Raw genomic sequence first — 19,653 nt, forward strand, 5'->3', positions numbered from 1 at the left:
AAATAAACAAGGGCCAGAACATTGACACTGGCTTGCTTTGGAGTAACAGTGTGATAATGGATAAGTGGGGCAGGTCCTGGAAAGCAATTACAGATGGATTTTTAAAATCATTTAGCTTGAAAGCCCATAGAATGTCTGGAGAGTACCAGTTTGAGGGATGGAATAGTGCAATATATTTCTTCCAACATAAACCCACACTCCACAAAGGTTTGGCCTCTCCTCACCTGTGTTTTGGTAATTGTTTCTCACACAAGAAGGTGTTAACCAAAATGTAACATGCATTCTTACACACAATTAAGATTTACAGAGTTTCTTAGAGATAACCCATCTCTCAGAGCATCCTGAAAATCTGGGACAGCAACAGCCATGCCTTTATTGACCTTGTCACACTCTGGTTCTGCACATCCCAGTTTGGGTAAGTGTACACAATGCCAGGCAGGGATACCTTTAGTACATTTTTTTTGGGAGCAGTAGGGTTTTACAGAGCCCTCCAGCTTATTCATCCTCTTGGAAAGATGCTGTAGGAACCATGGAACATGGAAAGGTGCAAGTGTAGCTGTGCGCACATTGCTATTTGAGAAACCAGTATGTGCAGGCAACTCCCCTGCCCTATCATTCTCTATCAGTTTCCAGAGACTTCCCTTTTGTTTCTATAATGGGCCAACAATGTTGAAGAGACTGTGATGGCAAAGTCCTTCTGAGAGCTATAAACACCAAGGAGGGAACTTCAGCACTAATGGTTGGAAAATGAGCATAATTTAGGTTAAATGTCTGGAAACATCCCTTGACAGCAAGATCTTAAGTCTGTGGCAGACAATCCCAAAGGAAGCAGAGGCATTTCCTTTGCTTTGAACAATTTAAGGCTACACTAGACTAAAGATATACTGCAGTGAACAATTCTACTCTAGCAGGAGATGCAGAATATGGCCTAATATATCTTCTCTGTCTCTATTTTACGTGTTTCTGAGTATTGATTTTTTTTATGATATGTCCATTTGTTATTAAAGTCTGTTGTAGTTAGCAGTGCTCTGTCAAGTAATTTTCACTATTTTTCCCTCTGCAATGTTTCTAATACTCTCAAAAATTTGAAAATATCTCTCCCCTACGGGTTTTGCCCATTTGTTTTTTGAACTAAGAACATTACCATTCTTGTTAAATACCTTCATCTCAACAGGCCTTTCTTGATCATAAGTAAGAAACTACTTACAGATAAATTAAATACGTATTTCTATTTCACGGTTCTTGCAAAAGCAGCTTATATTTATGTGGACCTCTTTGCCTTATCTTCATCACTCAGGATCAAAGAAGGACTGAAAGTCCTACTGGGCACCTGAACCTCCAGGGCCTGGCTGAGCTGCAGCAGCAAATGCTCTGTCCATTGTCTTCTAAAAGGGCAGGAAGTGACTCTGATTTCCCTCACAGAATTACTGCATGCCAATAATTTCTCTCCATGGGTAAAAGGAGGCAAGGTGTGGAAGCCATGCCTAGCTAGCACCTACATTTTTCATCACATTTCTAAGCTAATGTGTCATAATGATTTTTGAAGCTGCTGAAAGTTTTCCAGGAAACATGAAGAAAAAAAAGAGAATTATATTTGGTCCTGCTGCATCTACCGAACCCTCTAATCTCAGCTATATTTCCTCTATCTTTTTTTTTTTTTTCGTTGGTTTTGAATAGCAAAAATACCTAGATAGAAGTGGGAGTGTGGAAAAGCAATTTAAAATGCCAGGTGTTGGCCTTGCCATTTTCTGGAGATAATCAAGCTGAAACAGCATGTTAGCTCATGGACAGGCAATTCTTCAACTAAAGAGTGTTGGTGAGAGAGTTAGCAAATAAAGGGAAATATGGAATAAAAAAGGACTTCTGTTATCTGTCTCTTAACCAAAAGACATCTGTGTAACACTGGTGGTGTTGGAGAGGCAGAGCTCCTCAGCAGAGACATGGAGTAAACTGAAAACACCACATAAAAGAACACAGAAGAGTTCTGAGGAGTCTCCCCTGTCCTGTCTGTATGGTCAGTGTGAGACCTGGTTTGGAACTCATTTCCACAGGGACCCTGAAAGACCTTGCAGTGTTGTTTCCTTTCTGACAATTCTCTAAGAAATGGAAAAGTCTTTCCCTCCTAATTATTACAGGAGAATTAAGCAGCATCAAAATGTACATCAAAAAGCAAAGCTACAGCCTTGACTAAGGGAGAACTGGAAGACGGAAACTTTTATCTTCTGAGGGTGTGTTTCTTAAAATCTTTCTTCTCTTGCCCACTATTACCTCGTGTACATCTAGGAACGGACCACGAAAACAATGGCAGAGAATCAAAAGAAATGAATACTGAGGGCCAGACTTCCAAGAATATACAGTCTCCTGCTGTTTCCAAAATAATAGTGAGAGTGATGGAGGAGCACACCAGTGGTATCACATTTAATTAAAAGGAAAAATAGTTTTAATTGATTATAGTCTACCTTCACAGGGACTCCATCCATGGTAAAGGAAATATACCAGGTGGAACCAGATTTTTAGAACAGCTCACACAGCTCAATTTTTAGTTCTGAAAAACCACGAAAGGGTCTGTTTTTCAAAGTGCTCAAAGCTTGGAAGCTCCTGTTGTGACACTTAAAGACAGATTTTTGGAAAATTCTGTGACTCGGCTATGTTGAATAATCCTCAAAAACCGTGTCCTAAAGCCAGAGGAAACCACAAAATTCTTTGTCAATTTTAATTTTTCATTACTGAAAGTAATTAATTTCCCCCTGAAGCTACAGAATACAAATAAAAACATATCTCTCAGAACAATTTGTATTACTGAAAGAACGAATACACATTAACTTGCGTTGTTTTTAATTTTTTATGAAGCAACTGCAAAATAAAAAAAATACTTTAGACATCCCAGTGACAGCTTTCAAACAGCTTCATGGCCCATCTGATTTCATCAGCTGCACTGACACTTCAAATTACTGTTATCAGCAAGAGCTGCACAAGACTACATAATGAAAATATGTAAAAGTTGAATCTCTGGTGCTGTGACAGTACCACTCAGTAGATGAAAAATGACTCCGTGAAACATTAAAGTCTGGAAAGAGTTATATATGAGCTTAATTACTTTTGCTTGAGAATTCTTCCTGGCACACCAGCCAAATTCCTTGCCTGTTTCTGATATTTTTTTTTTCCCTCCACTTTCTTTGCCAGGGAAGAAAGAAGCTCAGAGTGGTATTGGCTTTATAGTGGACACAGACAGAGTCATCATCAGCCATTTCTCTGAATAATCAGACTTAAATCAAAAGCCTGAAATACTGAAATAACCCCTTTCCTCCCTTTCATCATGGGCATTTGAGTCTGGACCTAAAACAAAGTCCCTGGAAGTCCTCCTGTAGATGAACAATTCCAAACTGAAAACAGAAACAAGGAAGAATTTAAAGATATTTCCTAGAGGTCACAAAACTCTTGACTGCTTGGGAATATTTTGATGACAGAGCATTGTAAGAGCTCAATGGAAAATTTGAGGAAGATCTATAATGTTGAGAAGCCTCTTAACCACAGGGAAAAAAGGGGTTAACACTGTATAAAAAGTTTTCTGAAAGTTTTCTGAACTACTTCTCAATAATTTCAAAATTTTGTATTTTCACGTGAGAAGATCCTGCAGTTCATGTCCTGCATCAGTTGACACCAAGGTAATTTGTACAGCTGGACAAAATACTGCATCATTGTTGGTGCTTCACCAACATTTTCTGGTATCAGTAGATCACCAAGGTCTCTCCAACACAGAGCCAGCACCCAAATCAGAGATGGAATAAAAAGGATCTGTGAAAACTCTGCTCCACTTTGAGGGTCTGGACAAGAGGAGAGTAGGAAAGGGACATACACCCAGGCTGGCAGGTATCAGGAATTCTAAAAATCAGATCATGACTGGGGAGAACAACTCTAGCAGCTCATTCTGTAGGGTTTTTTCTACATTTTCCTCTGAAATGCAAAAATTAAAGAGTTAGAAGTAAACATACCCCACTGGTAAGAACTGACAGCTTAGAATTCATTGAAGTATTTTAGGGCATTCTCCTGAGCATAGATAATTTAAAAATGCATCTTAAATACCAGCAACAAATCATTAAACTTAATTATACATCAACCTTTTTTTTTTATTTCTTCTGAAACTCTTGCCACAAAGACATCAGAAACACATCACCTTTATCTCAGAAAACATCCTTGGTACAAAATTCACTGGAGACTGGAAGAGAATACCCAGGGAAGCTGAGTGCTGACCCTGCTTTTGTGTTCCTTCAGAAGTGCTGCTCTGGGTCACCAGGAGGGTGAGAGGAGCTCTCACTCTGATTTCTGAGTGAGTTTCTGTATTTTCTGAGCTGGCACCATACTGCTTTTTGCTGTTACACAGCTCCTTTCTCTGCTCCTCTTTTCATACAATGCATGTGAAAGGAAAATCAATTTGGGGGAAAAACTATAAAAGAAAGTATAGAACAGTTACTGTGGAGGGAATTGCTTCCAGCACAGCATAAGAAATCTTGGTCCAGCCCCAGTTAAGTTCTACACTGATGGTTCTAAAATAGGATATTACTCAAAATAAGCAAAAATCCATCCCACTTTTAGATTAGGGACATGTTAGTCTTTCTAATGTTGAACCTATGGTTGAGTCCTGGCACATAATGAAGAGGATTTGTGAATTTCATAAGAGAGAAGACATAAGATGGTGATGTGTCATTTAAACACAGCTTCTGATTACACTTTTCTTCAATAATGTGAAAACATGCCTTTGCTGAGGGGGATATAATGCCACATGTTATTGCAAACAAACCTTTAACTGAATAACTGGGGAGTGTTTCATAATGTTTCCTCAGGTAAAGTAAAGATTCACATTCTAATAAAGCCTTTTTATGTTGTATCCTAAGTGAGTTTCACAGATGCTTAGTCTGTTCACAAATCACACACAAGTCCTTCTTTACACAGGAACTGTTACACTGCTGAGAAGTCTGTAAAACAACTCATGGTTCTTTTGACCACCTATTTAAAACAATCTGTGAGTTTTTCTTTGATTCTTGAATAACCCATAAAAATCTTTACAGAAACCACAAGATGCCAAGTTTTACCCACAGAGCTAAAATAAGGCATCAATCAATCAGCAGTCCTATTAAACAGGTAGATGTGCACACACAGTATCACTCAAAATGAACAAGCAATTCACCTACTTCGAATTAGGCATAACAAAAGGAGACATTTCTAAATATTGGCACAGAGGGAAGGACTTACAGGTTGGAGAGGAAATAATTATAGGTCCTACTGTGTTTTGAGTGTAACTTTGCCTCTCTACCCACTTGTGCCACGAGTGACAGAAGCCCCTTAGTGCTGCCTGAGGGGATTGAGACTTCCAGAAGCAGCTCAATAACCTCAGCCATTCACCATGATGATGTTACTTATGAAACACTGACAGATATTATGTACAATTACTGCAAACAGCCCCTATTTCTACTTCAAATGACACATAAACAGTTTCTGTTTGGAGGTGGTAAAGTTGCAGAAGTCTTTATGCTACTTAAATTTCATGGCAAATCTGTCTCAACATTAAAAATAAACAACAACAAAGATGACAAATGTATTTTATGTCAGAAAGATCACAGGTAGATCTGATTACATCAGGCTTTCTAGGTATAATACTAGTAGCACAGGGACATATTTTCTCTAAAAGAAGCATCCCACCTCATGAAAAATGTGGAATCCTCCCCTGTGCTCACCACTACAGCTGGTTTGAGATATTCCTCACATAAATTTTCAAGTTTTGGCCTACAAAACTGCACATGATTGACAGGAACTTCAGCTGAAATCTTTAAGTAACCACCAGAATTCTCCACAGAAAGCAGGCATTTTCAGGAAAAAAATATCAGTCAAAAATAGCTCTGTATCAAGAACAGTTTTGCTGGGAAATTTCCAGCAAGCTGTCTTCAAAAGTACAGATTGAAGCCTTGACAGGTTCTGAGAGGTAAATAACACTGAATAGGACTTCTTCAAGGAGTATCCAGTTCATTATCCATTAAAAATGGAAGGATGTTGTTCCCATCAGTAACAGAATACACAAATTCTAACAAATTACCTTTCTTTGCATTAGAAAGTTCAAGAGTTTCCACTAGGCTGTCATGGGGAACCAGATAACATGTACTGGCTTTCTTCTGGAACACAAAGGGAGTATAGTTTTTCCCTAGCATTTTGAAACATGCCAAATTAAAAATTAATAGACTTTCTTTTTTTTTTTCCTTTTCAGAAGAGTATTTCAAATGTTGATAGGTCCCTGCAAAATTCTTTAGAAAGTTAATAAACATCTTTAAGCTACATGTGGCATTGGCAGGAAGAAGTTAAACTACAGATGGCAAAACAGATCTCTTTATTTGCACATCCTTCTCTTCATCTGCAATGCTAAAGCAACCACAAAAAGAAGAAAATGTATTTCTGCCAAATCATTGTCGATTTTAAGTAGATTATTCCTTCTGGGTTTACACTATAATTTGATCAATTTGATCAAAGATGAGTGCATTATTGTTTTCTATCTAGATCTGACGTACAACTAATGTGGAAAATTAAAAAACCCAAAGGCTATCCAAGGTAAAACTAGAAAAGACCCAAGTTTTCACAGCCCTACCTTACACCCATGGGTACTGCACTGGTGGCATGGGATTATTTCCAACATATACTAAGGAAGGATAAATTGGAGGAGGACTGTGCTGTGTATTTTCAAACGATGGAACTTCATTCATGGCTACTTGAATTGGGGATTACAATTTATGCCTATTTATAATAACAATAAATGAAATAAATACAGGCTTTACCAACTTATTCAGTGCTCTTTCTATTTTCCTCCTATTCACACTTTATTTTGCAGAACCCACAAACTTCAACATGTCATTTATCCAATAAATTGTCAGTTGTCTTCACAGTTTTCCATGACCACAATCCCATCTGAAGTGTATTTCCTGAGTTGAAACAGATAATTGCTGCCTCATTTTAATTCCAGTCCCATCTTAAAATACATTTCTGCTAGTAACTTAAAAGAGTAGTTTTAATTATTAGAGAATACTAATGATCTTGTACTCCAATTTAGCAGTTATCTATGGACCTTTTTTTTTTTTCCAACTGTTTCTTATCTTCCTCCAGGCATTCAGATCTGATTCCTGCATGCCTGTAATGGTGACAAACTTTGTGGAATAAGGCTGTTAAAGAGGACAAAATGAGCTGGAGGAAGAACTTGGATAATTCTTTTAATTTGCTACTCGACACCTCTGTCTATTAAATGCAAAGGTGAACTTGCAGTTTTCCAGCTGGGGAAGCCCCACAGCCAATGGCAGCTGGAATGATCTCTCTTCTATTATGCTGTTGTATTTTCTTTCTCAAAATCTCCTCACTGTTCTCAGGAGACAGGATATTAGGAATAGACACTATTTTAGTCCTGCTAGAAAAGATATATTGAGACTTTTAATTTGTTTGAAGAGCAGCTTGAAGCTCTGTATAAAAGGTAATTAAATGAAGACCAGGTGCAGCCTGGCTGTCAATGAGGCCAGCCTAGAAACTCTTCAGGGAGCTATTCCTCTTTTCTGGCTGTACATCCCCAAAGCCTTACAACTTTGCAACTCTCTTTGAGAAAGTTATAGATGAGTAACAGCTGAGAAGAAGAAGTCCTCACATCTCAAGCAAGGTGTGAATCCAAGGTAAGCAACAGGCCTGCTGCAATGCAGGAATGCAGCTTTCCCAGGCTTTTTCACTGAGCAAAGCCTTCTGTTTCCCTCAGAACCCTGAAATGTGAAGGTTGGGAGCCAGCAGTTGCAGTCTCAGGAACATCTTCCTGTGGATGGCTCATTTGAGGTGTGGATGGATGCTCCCCTTCTAACAGGAAAGACACATCCCAGCTCTCAGAAATCCTGCCTGTAAATAGCAAAGCCCAAGACAGGAAGGTTCGTTATTTACTCAGGTGCAAAGGGCTGCCTCAGCCATGCCTTTTCCATGTAACCACAGGCCTTTATCTCTCTTGCTTTATGCCCCAGTTGTTCACATTAAAACACAGAGCTAATCCCACTTCTCCATCACTGGAGTGCTGCCATGAGGATAAAGGATGTGGATGTTTGGCAGCCAGAGCAAAACCAACCTGCAATCCCTCTCATGAATAATGTTTGTGTAGACATACCTCCACTCAGCTTTTCTGGAGGCTGCTCAGGAATTAACAGCAAGCTGCAAAATACCTATAAGAAGCAACAAGATTGGGGTTTTGATGCTATTGTTAGAGGCAGTTGGTTTATTTTAAGAATAAGTGCATTAAACCACAGTTAGAGAAGTGAAGAGGTCAGACTGAGCATCTCAGAGACATGGGCTGCACACGGTGCCCAGGGGAGCATTTGGCTGTTCCATGCAGGGCTTCTGTTCACTGATGACTGAGCTGGAGGCATTTAAGGATAACGGGGTGGAAGCACTGATTTACTTGCTGTTAAGCAACTCTCTTATAAATTGGAGTTTGGTTTCACTCACATTGAGATACTTTCTTTGATTTTCTATTCCCAAGAGATAGGACTAGGGATAGTGCTTTAAGCAAAAATGCTGTCTCTGGTAAACATGGACCAGTTTCTTTCTAAGTGCATGGGAAGCTCTGGGTTTTGCAAATGCACTAGAGAATGTACTATATTTATTCTGTAACATCACTGCTTTTTGTTTGTTAGTAAAAAAAAATACTGAAATTAAAGCTACATGAATATTAAATGAAGCTTTAAATAATTTATTTTTAGTTTTGCCCTGCAGATGGCTTTACTTAAGGCTACTGCTAACAATCACTCAAAATATACACCTGAAAAAAACTGAAAAAAATTGATTTTATTTCTTAATTAACAAAAACTTATTAACAGAGTGAGTGCACAAAGCTTTAAGTAACTTTTAGGTGCACTATAATCCTTGCATTCTGGTATCCAAGTTCAGACCACTCCAAAGCAGCTGAATCAATTGTGGAACCAAATGCAGGCAAGCAGGAGCTGGTAAAAACCATCATGATTTGAAGGCAGAAGAATGAACTGATATTTTTTTTTTCAGGAATTCTGTTTTTTGCAAAAAATGCATGCCACGTTATGTGGTGCTACAGAAACACCATTAGGATAACAGCTTTGAAACAACATACCGCACCTCTCCTTGTTAAAGAAAAGAAGTAAAGAAATTATTCACTGTAAATATATTGCTTAATTTCCTTTTCTTGTCCTACCAGTGAACTGTCCAAACACTGAGAAATTGAGTTAATCTAGTATTAAAAACTATGCAGTAATTCTATAGGGATTATTTCTCTCTTAGAGTGATTATTTTTTGAAGAGTCTGTTTTTCTATGATCTCCAATGATGACTAATTGCATAATCATATGTCAACAATTCAGGTGTCAGACTGAAGACATGAATCAAAGCTCCAACTCAATTAAAAACAGCAACAAAATTAGGAATAGGCAGCCTATCCTCAAAGTGAGAATCTAGAAAGGCATATGCCAATACAGCTCAAACTTAGCTGATAATTCAGGTAAAAATGTATTTTTCATGAAGGTTATACAAGATTTCATTGTTGAAAAGGAGAATAAAGTCCCTGTGAGCACAGATGAAACATGTTTAAAATAACACATCCTCACTAGAAATGCTTTTCAGTTTGCCCAGTTGTACTTCAGGTATATGAATTAATGGGAAATGCATGACTGAAGCTTTGTACACACATCCACAGATGGCCCTTTCCAGGAGCAAAAAAAACATGTAAAGTAAAAAAGTTTCAAACAGAAGGACTCCTACTGCTGTAGAGAACACCAGTGTGTGCTATCCTGTAAGAGGTAGGATAATCAGGCACAGTCCTGATTTGAGTGATAAAAATGAATGCAGATTGGGCTAGAATGTAAAGTACAGTAAATCAACACAGCAGCATTCACTTCAGAGTGGCAGAACCCAGCCATCCTGTTTAATTGACATTTTAAGCCTGAATGAGACCAGCAGATTCTTAGTATCTTGAATAATAATTAGACTGTATCCTATATATAATGCATAAAGACACACACTTCTCATTCTAGTGATAAAATTTGGTATTTCTGGGAGAGTAGATGTAATGACAAAGAAGGAAATTAACGGCAAATCACTGTGGCTAATAAGGAAGTGTTGATCCAAAATATTAATTCTCTCCACAGAGGGAAGACAAGCTAGACAGTAGGCTGCAGCTGAGCTGTAGAAGAATTGGCAATTAGACAAATGCTATGTGTACTATCTTTTAGGTAAAAAGAAATGATTTGTCTTTGCCAGACTGTGAAGAAGGTAAGCTGACATAAATTAGAAGACATTAATGGATGTTAGTTTCTTATTATTCACATTGGCAAGGTTCTCCATCACCTTCACGAAAATACAAGTATCAACTAGAAAAATGCTCAGAAAGTTTCACTCTGTTATCATGGGCTCCTCCAGACCATTACTTCAAAATCAATCCCTGCAGCAATGCCCAAATGCCAAACAAGTCCAGAACACAGCAGAGCTGACACTATTCATGCTGTTTCTAGTGCTCCAAACACACATAATGCCATTCCTCTCACAGCTGTCTGTTCTGCAGTGTAGCTTGTTCACCTCACCCATATAAAAACCACACAAAAAAAGCAGTCATTTATTTTAATAAAGTTCCACTGAGAACATGCAGAGCAACTCAGTAGAAGGAAAGGATATTTAGTCAGCTTTCTGCACCAGTCTGAGTATTTCTGATGAGCAAGGCCTGGAATGGGAATTAAGGCTGTTGCACACTGCCCTGGAAGGCCAACTCAACAGCAGGACCACACCACATCTTCAGCCACACAAATATTGCAGCATAGCAACATGGGACTGCTAAGTGATGTGTAAAGTCTCCCAAAGACATGGCTCACTGCTCAGGGACAGATGTAGAACAAAATCTTTGAAGATTTAAAAAACTTGACTGATGAGGTGCCTAAGCAGGACTTCCAACCTAAGGGGATGTTTCTACACACAGGGCAGTCAGTTGTTCTTGCAATGAACAGCTACTAGTTATTAAACCAGATTTCCCATCAGTGATGACTCATTTTATCAGCTCTGGTTCAGAAAAGTAAGTGAACAACAGCCACAGGTCATTTCAATGTTCTTGAAGGATCAGAAAATGAAGATTCTGGAGTAAAAAAGGGGAAGAATAGTGCTCGATAATTGCATGGAAATGTACATGCTTTGGGGATATTACATGGAGGCAGCAGATGGCAAAAATTTAGAGGGACTGACTGAGGTATTTTGGTAAGTCAGCGTACAAATGGAACTGCTTTTTATCCAGATGATCTCAGTTCTGTTTGTGCACTTTCAAACATTCCTCTTGTCTCTACAGTAACACCATGGTAAATAAGATTGTGATGGTCTCTCACACCCTTCAGGACACTTGTGTCACTAGATTTTGAGGCTTTTTCTGTTTTGTTTTGATTTTTTTTTTTTAATGAATAAGTTTGGATCCCAACATTGCTAGAGGCAAGCAATTTATTTTACTATTTATCAATTCATGATTGTTCTAGCAATTAGGAACCTAACCCTTTGGATTAACAGCCAAGCTGGAAGCTGGTTAGACACAGCAAGTGAGCAGATTTTTTAAGTTATCTGCTATGCTGAACTCTCATTTCAAGGGTCTAGCACACTTGCTAAGCAGGACAGCCAGCACCTACAGATCTGACACCAACCTTTCAGCTTCCACATGCACACAGGGCTTGGGAAAACAGCTTTGTTATGATGTGCCAATATATCCATGCATACTTGCACCATTGCTCATAGAGGGGGTTCATGAAAAATCTAATACCTTATCACAACTTGTATCAAAATGGAACATTTTGTAGATGTAAAATAGGAACAGACCCAGGCTGGAAATGGATTCAATAATAACTGGTTTTGCTTGATGACTTTTATAGACAGCAACCTCACGTGTAGAGACTTCTAGGCATTCGAAAGCTTTGCTGAGTGGTGATGGGGAAGATAGAGCAAACAATTCTCCTTTATCTGAAAATGTGTAAATGAATGACTCAACTGCTGTATCAGTGATGATTGCTAAATGCTTAACTTCTATCAGTGGCCTGATGAAAGGAATTAATGCTGACAGTGATAAATTGTTTTCTCAGGCATTGAGACTTCATGACAAGAAAGGATTTTTTTTGAGCTGAGAAGACACTGTATCAGTTGAAGATTGTTCTCCATTACATGTACTGGAGGCACACAATGATTTGCTGGGCATTGAAGCAAATTGTGGCTTATCCCTTTTCCTCTCCCCAGTGATGTGGATCATCTCTCTTTCCTGAATGCACTGGCTATAACACAGATAAGTTTGCTCACCATCTCTCCTCTCTCACTTACCCTGTTACATTTATCTTGGTAATCCATTACAGACCTCACGTAATCTGTCTCCAGGTTTTGAGGGTTCCTTAATGTAAATGTGCTCGCTCAAATACATCAGACTTAATGGACATGCTTTAGGATGATGCATGTCAAATTTAATGTATTTGCCACATTAATCAGGCTTGTTTCCTTCACATCTATTTCAATTCCCCAAGAATGAGAAAACATGAATTTAACAGCTGTTTACTTAGTACCCCAATGAAAACACCCAGTTTCAGCAGTTTACATAATGGTGAACAAAATTAAGTGTTTGGTTTGGCAGAGGGGGGTGTCCAGTGTTTTTTTTCTCTCATTGGAAACTTGGTACAAGCTTATTAAACAAACAGAGGGACTGATATTTTCAGCAAGTTTTGGAAAAAGATATTGGATAATTTATAAAACTAAGCACTAAGAGTGTGTACATTAAATGGCCCATTCAGAAATGAAATGTGACACATAATTTCTCAGTTCCAGAGTTCATCAGATTTAGATTTCAGAAAGAAACCAAGAGAAAAAAAAAAAAGGCAGATGGCACTGGAGCAAGGATCTATTGGTTAGAAAAGGTTATTGGTATGGATACAGAAAGGCTCTGAAGGAAAGTCTGGATCTGTGGGGATCTGCCCACACAAGCAGTACCACACAAACAGTGACCACCAGTTTCAAATGATGCAGGTGAACAAATATGAGGAGAAAGGTGAGACAAGAAAATGGATCTATTTGTGGGAAAAACATACATAAGAACCAGGAAGAAAAGAGGAGCCAGAAACAAATTTATCTGGAGCACCAGAAAAAAATGCAGGCCATTCTCATAGAAAATTCTGTTCATGAAGTGTTTTTTCTTATTATCATATATATAATTTCATAATATGGCTACTGGGTGCTGAATAAAACAATATCAGAATACAAAAGCCAAGGTTATCATCTAAAGTATTTGATACCTCAATACAAATAATTGTAATGCTGACATTTAATTTTAAGTGAAACCCATTTCTATCTGCAAAGTTACATGTTCTACCTTTGCTATCAGTATATCTGTGAAATTACTATCCAGGAGCTGGCAACTTATCTATAAAACTTGCTGTGAAGGACTTTCCTGGTTTCTACTGAAAATGGAGTTTGATCACCTTGCTGCATACAAAGCTTAAAGGAGGGGATTTTAAAACATAATGCAACATACAAAATACTCACTATACTTCTTCTCTGGGACATGAAGCATCTAAGAGATTCAACCAAATGCTCCCTAAAGAAGACAAATCTCAAAAATGTTTCATAAAAAAAAAGTTTCTTCCTTTTTCTGACTAGATTGCCTTTAAATTACGCTGCAAAACCCTTCTGAAAGGTTGTTCTTGGAAAGCAGAGAAAATGATGATAAAGCCTGCCATAAGGCAGATGATTATCAAGAACTTTAATGGATTTGAGCACTGGGCTACAGCAGAGCTACAAAAGAATCCCTTGACCTCAGTGTGTGTTTTTGTTCTGGCACAAAGCACCAAAGTCTAGTCTACAGTGTACTTTCAATGTTGCTTTGATAATGTGGAAGCCCAACCCTCTACCTAGCTAGAGACTTTTCAAAATCCTTCTAAGTTCCTGAAGGCATTTGCTCTGTCTACAAAGTTCCCATTTAACACTGGATGAATCCATTTAGAGCAACTGACCTGGACCTCTAATGAAAATTTGACAAATACTAGTCCCAAGTCCTTCTTCAAAGTTTCAAGAATTCTGGCTACATTTATCTTCATAATCTTTGTCCAGCCCTGAATTTCACTTGGAATTCTCCAAACACACAACAGGGATCAATGCACAGTTAGGTAATCTGTTTCCAGGAAATGTGAATCTTTGTACTGTGGAATCTAAGCCCAGCCTGCCTCAGGGATTTAACTCCCCACACAACTTCAGTAGGAAGCACCTTGTGCTTCCACTGGGGCAGGCAGAACCAATAACACCCAGATGTATTTGGGATTGCTACAACCAATTCTCCTGTTATCAAGTATTTGCTCTCTAGAGAACCTGCATGAAACTTCAGATCTATTCAGATTGTTAAAATTTATTTTATTCTTACCAGGGATGTTATTTTGATGAAAAAATCTGCTAGCAGGGATGTCCCCTGATGTCAAAACTCATCAGCCTTTTATTATACAATGAATCTGGCCTTCTAGCTCAATCAGTCACATATGAAATATAACATTTGAAACCATAATATTTCCAGTTCAATAAAACAATTCCTTCGGATGAACTGCCCAGGCTTCCATGTACTCCCTGAATTTCAGTGCTTTGGATCAAAAATGTTTGATTCACTTATGTTGCTAAGGATGGAATGCCTGCTGGAAACCCACTATGGAAAATAAACATATTCACACATAGAAATATCTGTGACAAGAAAAAAAAGAAATCCTCTTTCTTTTTATTGAAAGCTGAGTGTAAATTTAAGAAGACTTGAAACTTTCTCAGACACTTCTCATCAGCTTATTTAAGCTGAGGCTGTGTTTTGTGTGTATCATTAGTAAAAAGCTTATTCCATTCTGACTTGCTCTTCTAGCATAATTTCACCCATTTGGGGTGACAGAAAAGGAAACTGGACCCAGAAGAATTATTATCATGCAAATTTCAAACTGGAGTTTGATAAATCACCAAAGTGTTGCTGTCTGAGAAAATGGCACATTCAGTCTTTCCCTTCAGCCTCAGCAGAGCTCCATACCAACACTGAAGAATGATATGATTAATTACAACTAAATTTCCTGTTCATTACAGATATATTCCCAAAAAGAAAACAGCCTGTTAATTTGTGTATACCCAAACCCAGTGTTGCTGCATACCCAAGTATTCCCATGCGAAGTTGTCTGCAAGAATGAATTCTTCAGTAATTAGCATTTGTTTACTTGTGCCATGGAGTTTTGACTTTTCCCTTGAAGCTGTTTATCAATGAAAATTCTGAATGCATTGTAATTAATATAATCACACTTTTCCAGGAGTAGCTGCTAATTTGAAACAGCACTCGAAATATGAAATATTGAACTTTTAAACAAATGCTTTGTTCCTTTCATGATGTCCAATTATTACATTCTGTATGTAAAGGTGTCATCTGTAACTGTCTTGTAAGTTTTTGGGCCATTGTGACAATGGGGAAATTCAAGACAAATAATGACACTTCTAGTCCCTTGAGGGGAACAGAATTCCTTTTCTTTGTAAAATGAAGGTGCCTTTTTTTTATGTTTACACAGGAACAATACTGTCAGGAGCTTGACACATCATCTGTGCATTCAATAAAGGAATTTTATTTATAGGACTACTTGAAGACCCTGCTGTACCTGTCTGAGCTGGGGAGTCTGTTATGACATGAAGGGGAAGTCAACTTTTTCATCATGTCCTTCCTCTTACGAGGTACTTTAGCGTTTTCCACTTCATCCCTCTTCCAAACCACAACCACTTTATTGCAAAGGGCTTGAGGGAAGAGCTCTGAGGATGACTGGACTTCAAAGGGATGCTCATGGGTCCTCAGGTCTGCTGTCTGTGGGGGTGGGAGCACTGGCAGCATCTCTGCTGCCACAGCCACGTTGGGCTTCCTCACTGACACTACATGTAGCACAGGTAAGGGTATAACATTTAAAAAAATCTTTCAAAATGGTTTAAATATATTTTGAAGAATTATATAGCACAATATAATGACTGCTCCATATGGAAACGATCATGTGTTCCTGAGATATGAGTGTATGAGGAGGGAAATTGTATATAACTGGGCATTTGTTGCTTTCTTTCAACTGGGCAAATCTGAAGAGCCAGTAAAATACTCAAATTGGTTTAGATCAGCAACTGACAATTAAAAACCTAGCAACTGGTATTTTAGACATTTTTTGATTCATCCCCAGGAGTATCTCACTGATGGAACATGATGAACCACGATTGTCTCACATGACACCTCCCTAGAAGACTGTTATTAGTACTTTGTTTATTGGTTAACTGGGCAGCACTGCTGTCAGTTTAGTTATTTCAGTGACAACCACAGAAACATGCACTTTTCCTGCTGCATAAAAAACATTTTCCCTGTTTAATCACAGCCTTTCTGCGATACATTCAACTCTAAGTCTGTTTTGGTAAAACCCAGTAGAATAAATGCATTAAAATACAGCTAAAAACCCACAGTGAACTTTGTTTTCTGAGGAAACAAGGGGGAATGGCCTTAAGCTGAGGGAGAGAGAATTTAGGAATTATTAAGAAATTCTTTGCTATAAGGGTGGTGAGGCTATGGAACAAGTTAGTGTGAGAAGCATAGAGTTTCAGCAAGGAAAAGTCAGTATCTTTCTATGAAAACTTTTGTATCAGAAAAATGGGAGAAGCTCTATCAAGGAATTTTAAAAGCATCTGACAACCTGCTCCATAACCACTGTGTCCTGTCAGAGAGTCAGATTTGGTGCCTGTGGGAGGAGCAAAATATTTATACTCTCAAAAGCCACCAGAACTATATATTACAGGACCAAATAAAAAGTAAAATATCAAACTTTAGCAACTAGTCCCCAGCCACAGCCACCAATTACACTGATGAAAAACAAGGATGCTCTGGAGTCTTTTAATGAAAAAAAATCCCCAAACTATGGAAATAGCTGTTTTGGTTTATTTTTTGAGTATCTAGATTAAAAAATTTGAAACATTTCACATAATTTGATGTAAAAATTTTGAGGATTTTTTGAGATGGAGGTAAAGTAATTATTTCAGCACGAGGAAAAATAATTTTGAACAATCTTAGGTGAGGTATTCTTTGCTGGGCAATTTCTGGTAACAGAAAATAAGTCCTTTATGCACAGCATGAGAGGCATGAATTTCTATTTGCAGGGCTAGTGACAGAATGCCCTCAGAGTCTTACACTGCACAGTTCTTGTTATTCAGTTGCTGTCATGGAGCCAGGTTATGGCTGAGTTCTCAGAGAGGGAAGAGTTTAGGGATCTTTCCTTCAGGTAACACAGCCAGAGTTTATTTGTCTGAATTTGGGACTGAAAGGGCTGTGCAAGTCAGTGAAGCATGCAAGCATCTTCCTACTGCCCCCAAAAGAAATGTGTTTTGACATGATACCTCAGTTTGCACTTGCTGGGTTGGCAGTACCAGTGAAATGAAAGATTCTGGCTATAAAAAAAATGGTATCAGACTTTAACTTTTTAATGACATTTTTTTACAGCAATCTCTTTCTGCAAAGGGAACTTGCTAAAGGAGATTTTTTCTCGTTCAGTCAGTTCCTTATATTGGTGACACACTGCTCTGATACAAACCTCAGACTTCTGTTTTGTTCTCCATTGCCTATTAGACATTTTTACATGTACTGAGATTAAAAATTAGTACATGCCAAGGGTGGATGGTACCACCCTTCTACAGCAAAGGCAACTAACTTTATTTTTAATAGCAGCCTTAAGGTCTTCTGGACAGACACTTGTTTGCTGTTCCTTGTGGTTTAGTTTATCACAACAATTATTCTGCTGTTTAAATTTTATTCTGAATTTTACTGATCCAAGGCCAGATGACAGAGTTACAGTATATTGGTATTATTCCCCCTGGAAGTGTCATGCACAACAGCCCTTATGTTAAGCCCCTGTATGTAACCCAGTGTTCTTGGAGGCTGAAATGATCTTTCATAACCAGATCCCAAGGCCCTCCAGTCAAACATTGCATTGACCCACAGTTGTAATGCCATGTGCTCATCTCATGCATTTGATGAAATCTGGCTATCCAGGAGCTAAGTGAAGGCTAAAGCTGACATAAGGGGGCAAACAAACAAAGTAATGAGAATTAAATATGTCTTTTCCACAAGAGGTGACAGCAATAAAATCCAGTGTAAAATATAATTTAGTACCTATCACATGACTCTGACATGTAGTCCTTGTCATGGTGTCCTCCTCTTCTTCTTGCAGGTTTTCTGTGACTACTTTAGCCTGTACATAGTGCAACAACAAAAGTGAAGAACATCTGTGACTCTGTTCATGTTGCTTCATGACAACTACAGACTGTTTTGCAGAAATAAATCAGAGTAAAGTTACATGGCAGCTAAGAGTGGAATATATAACCTGTCATTCTGTGAATGATATCTGACGATAACAACTTTAATTTCATTCAAAATCAAAATATGCAGCAATGACAAATACCCTTGGAAGATGCACTTCTTCAAAATAAACACCTAATATACGGTGTGGTATCTCTTTAGTTCAGTTTGCAAACACTGAACTTTGGTGTTTTTATTTCCACCTCTGTTTAAAAGCATTTATTAGCTAGACAGATAGAAAAAATTCATTTAAGAACACAGTGCACTCTAAGAGCTTGTATGTGGTATTCAAGTTTGTGTTACTCAAATCCCTCAGATATTATGGTTTTTTTTCAGAGATGTATCTTTGCCCTGTTATTCTTCACTCCTATTTCCCAAGTGCACAGATAATCTGGGTGTCTCCCTAGCACACCCAGTGAAATCCCCCTCCATCACATGCCCTCAGTGGCCACAATTCAGTTTCAAGGACATATTTTTCTGCCATGCTACATAAATCAAACAGGAATAAAGATATTTCCAGGGTGATGAGAGGAGAAAAGGCAGCACCACTGAAAAAACTGCTTTCAATATCTCAGGGATCTTAAATTATTTGCTAATCACTCTCTGCTGTTTTAAACTGCTTACAGCACGCTCACAATAACAAGAGCACATTTTGTAATCTAAACCACTGGAATTTATCATCATTTGCATGACATATCTTCGATCACAGTGTAAATCCTGCTTGCTGGGTTACACAAGAAGCCCTGTTGACCTCTTGTGAGCAGCCTAAGTACAAAACCAAAGACTTGCTCTCTAGACTTTAAAAAGTGCATTTATCATCTCTTAATCCTAAGGGATTTGATGACATCTTTTCTTTCTTACGAAATGTCTCTTTTCAGGCTATGAAAAGTGAGGAGGAGAATGTTCACTTGGCATCTAGCTCCAGGTGGAAGAGTTTCTCACATTTGCAGAGTGCCTGGCCAAGTGCTGCTGTGACATTTCACAATATTGCAATAGATCCCTGGGTGTTCCCCAAACACACAGACTGCACATGGAGTGAGTGCCACACAAAACTCCTGGTGCCTGGGGTCTGGTGCCACCTTTCCACCTCACAAAGTGAAGCCCATGGCTGTTTTAAATCACACAGGGCTGTAATAAAATCACAAAGATGAAATGAAGCAGCGCAGCACAGAAATGATTGTATCTCACCTTAAGCTCCAGCCAAGGACATGAAAAAGTACTGGAGAATGTGGAATATCCTTGGTGTAGGGCTAA

The 19,653-nt window shown here is 38.3% G+C and overlaps 1 protein-coding gene across 7 annotated transcripts in view; it reads right to left on the reverse strand.

Annotated features, from left to right (window-relative positions):
* NCKAP5 (NCK associated protein 5) overlaps nucleotides 1-19,653 on the reverse strand; it is a 417,071-nt gene that overhangs the window by 32,370 nt on the left and 365,048 nt on the right. For 6 of the 7 annotated variants that reach the window (XM_083865018.1, XM_083865017.1, XM_083865019.1 and 3 more), the window contains one exon: nucleotides 18,214-18,292. The exons of the other annotated variant lie outside the window; for it this stretch is intronic. In XM_083865018.1, coding sequence (XP_083721144.1) covers nucleotides 18,214-18,292 — 79 coding nt within the window. The remainder of the gene's footprint in view (nucleotides 1-18,213; nucleotides 18,293-19,653) is intronic. 7 annotated transcript variants of the gene reach the window in all.

The sequence above is a fragment of the Zosterops lateralis genome, assembly GCF_965231275.1.
Source record: "Zosterops lateralis genome assembly, chromosome: 7".
Classification (NCBI taxonomy): Eukaryota; Metazoa; Chordata; class Aves; order Passeriformes; family Zosteropidae; genus Zosterops; species Zosterops lateralis.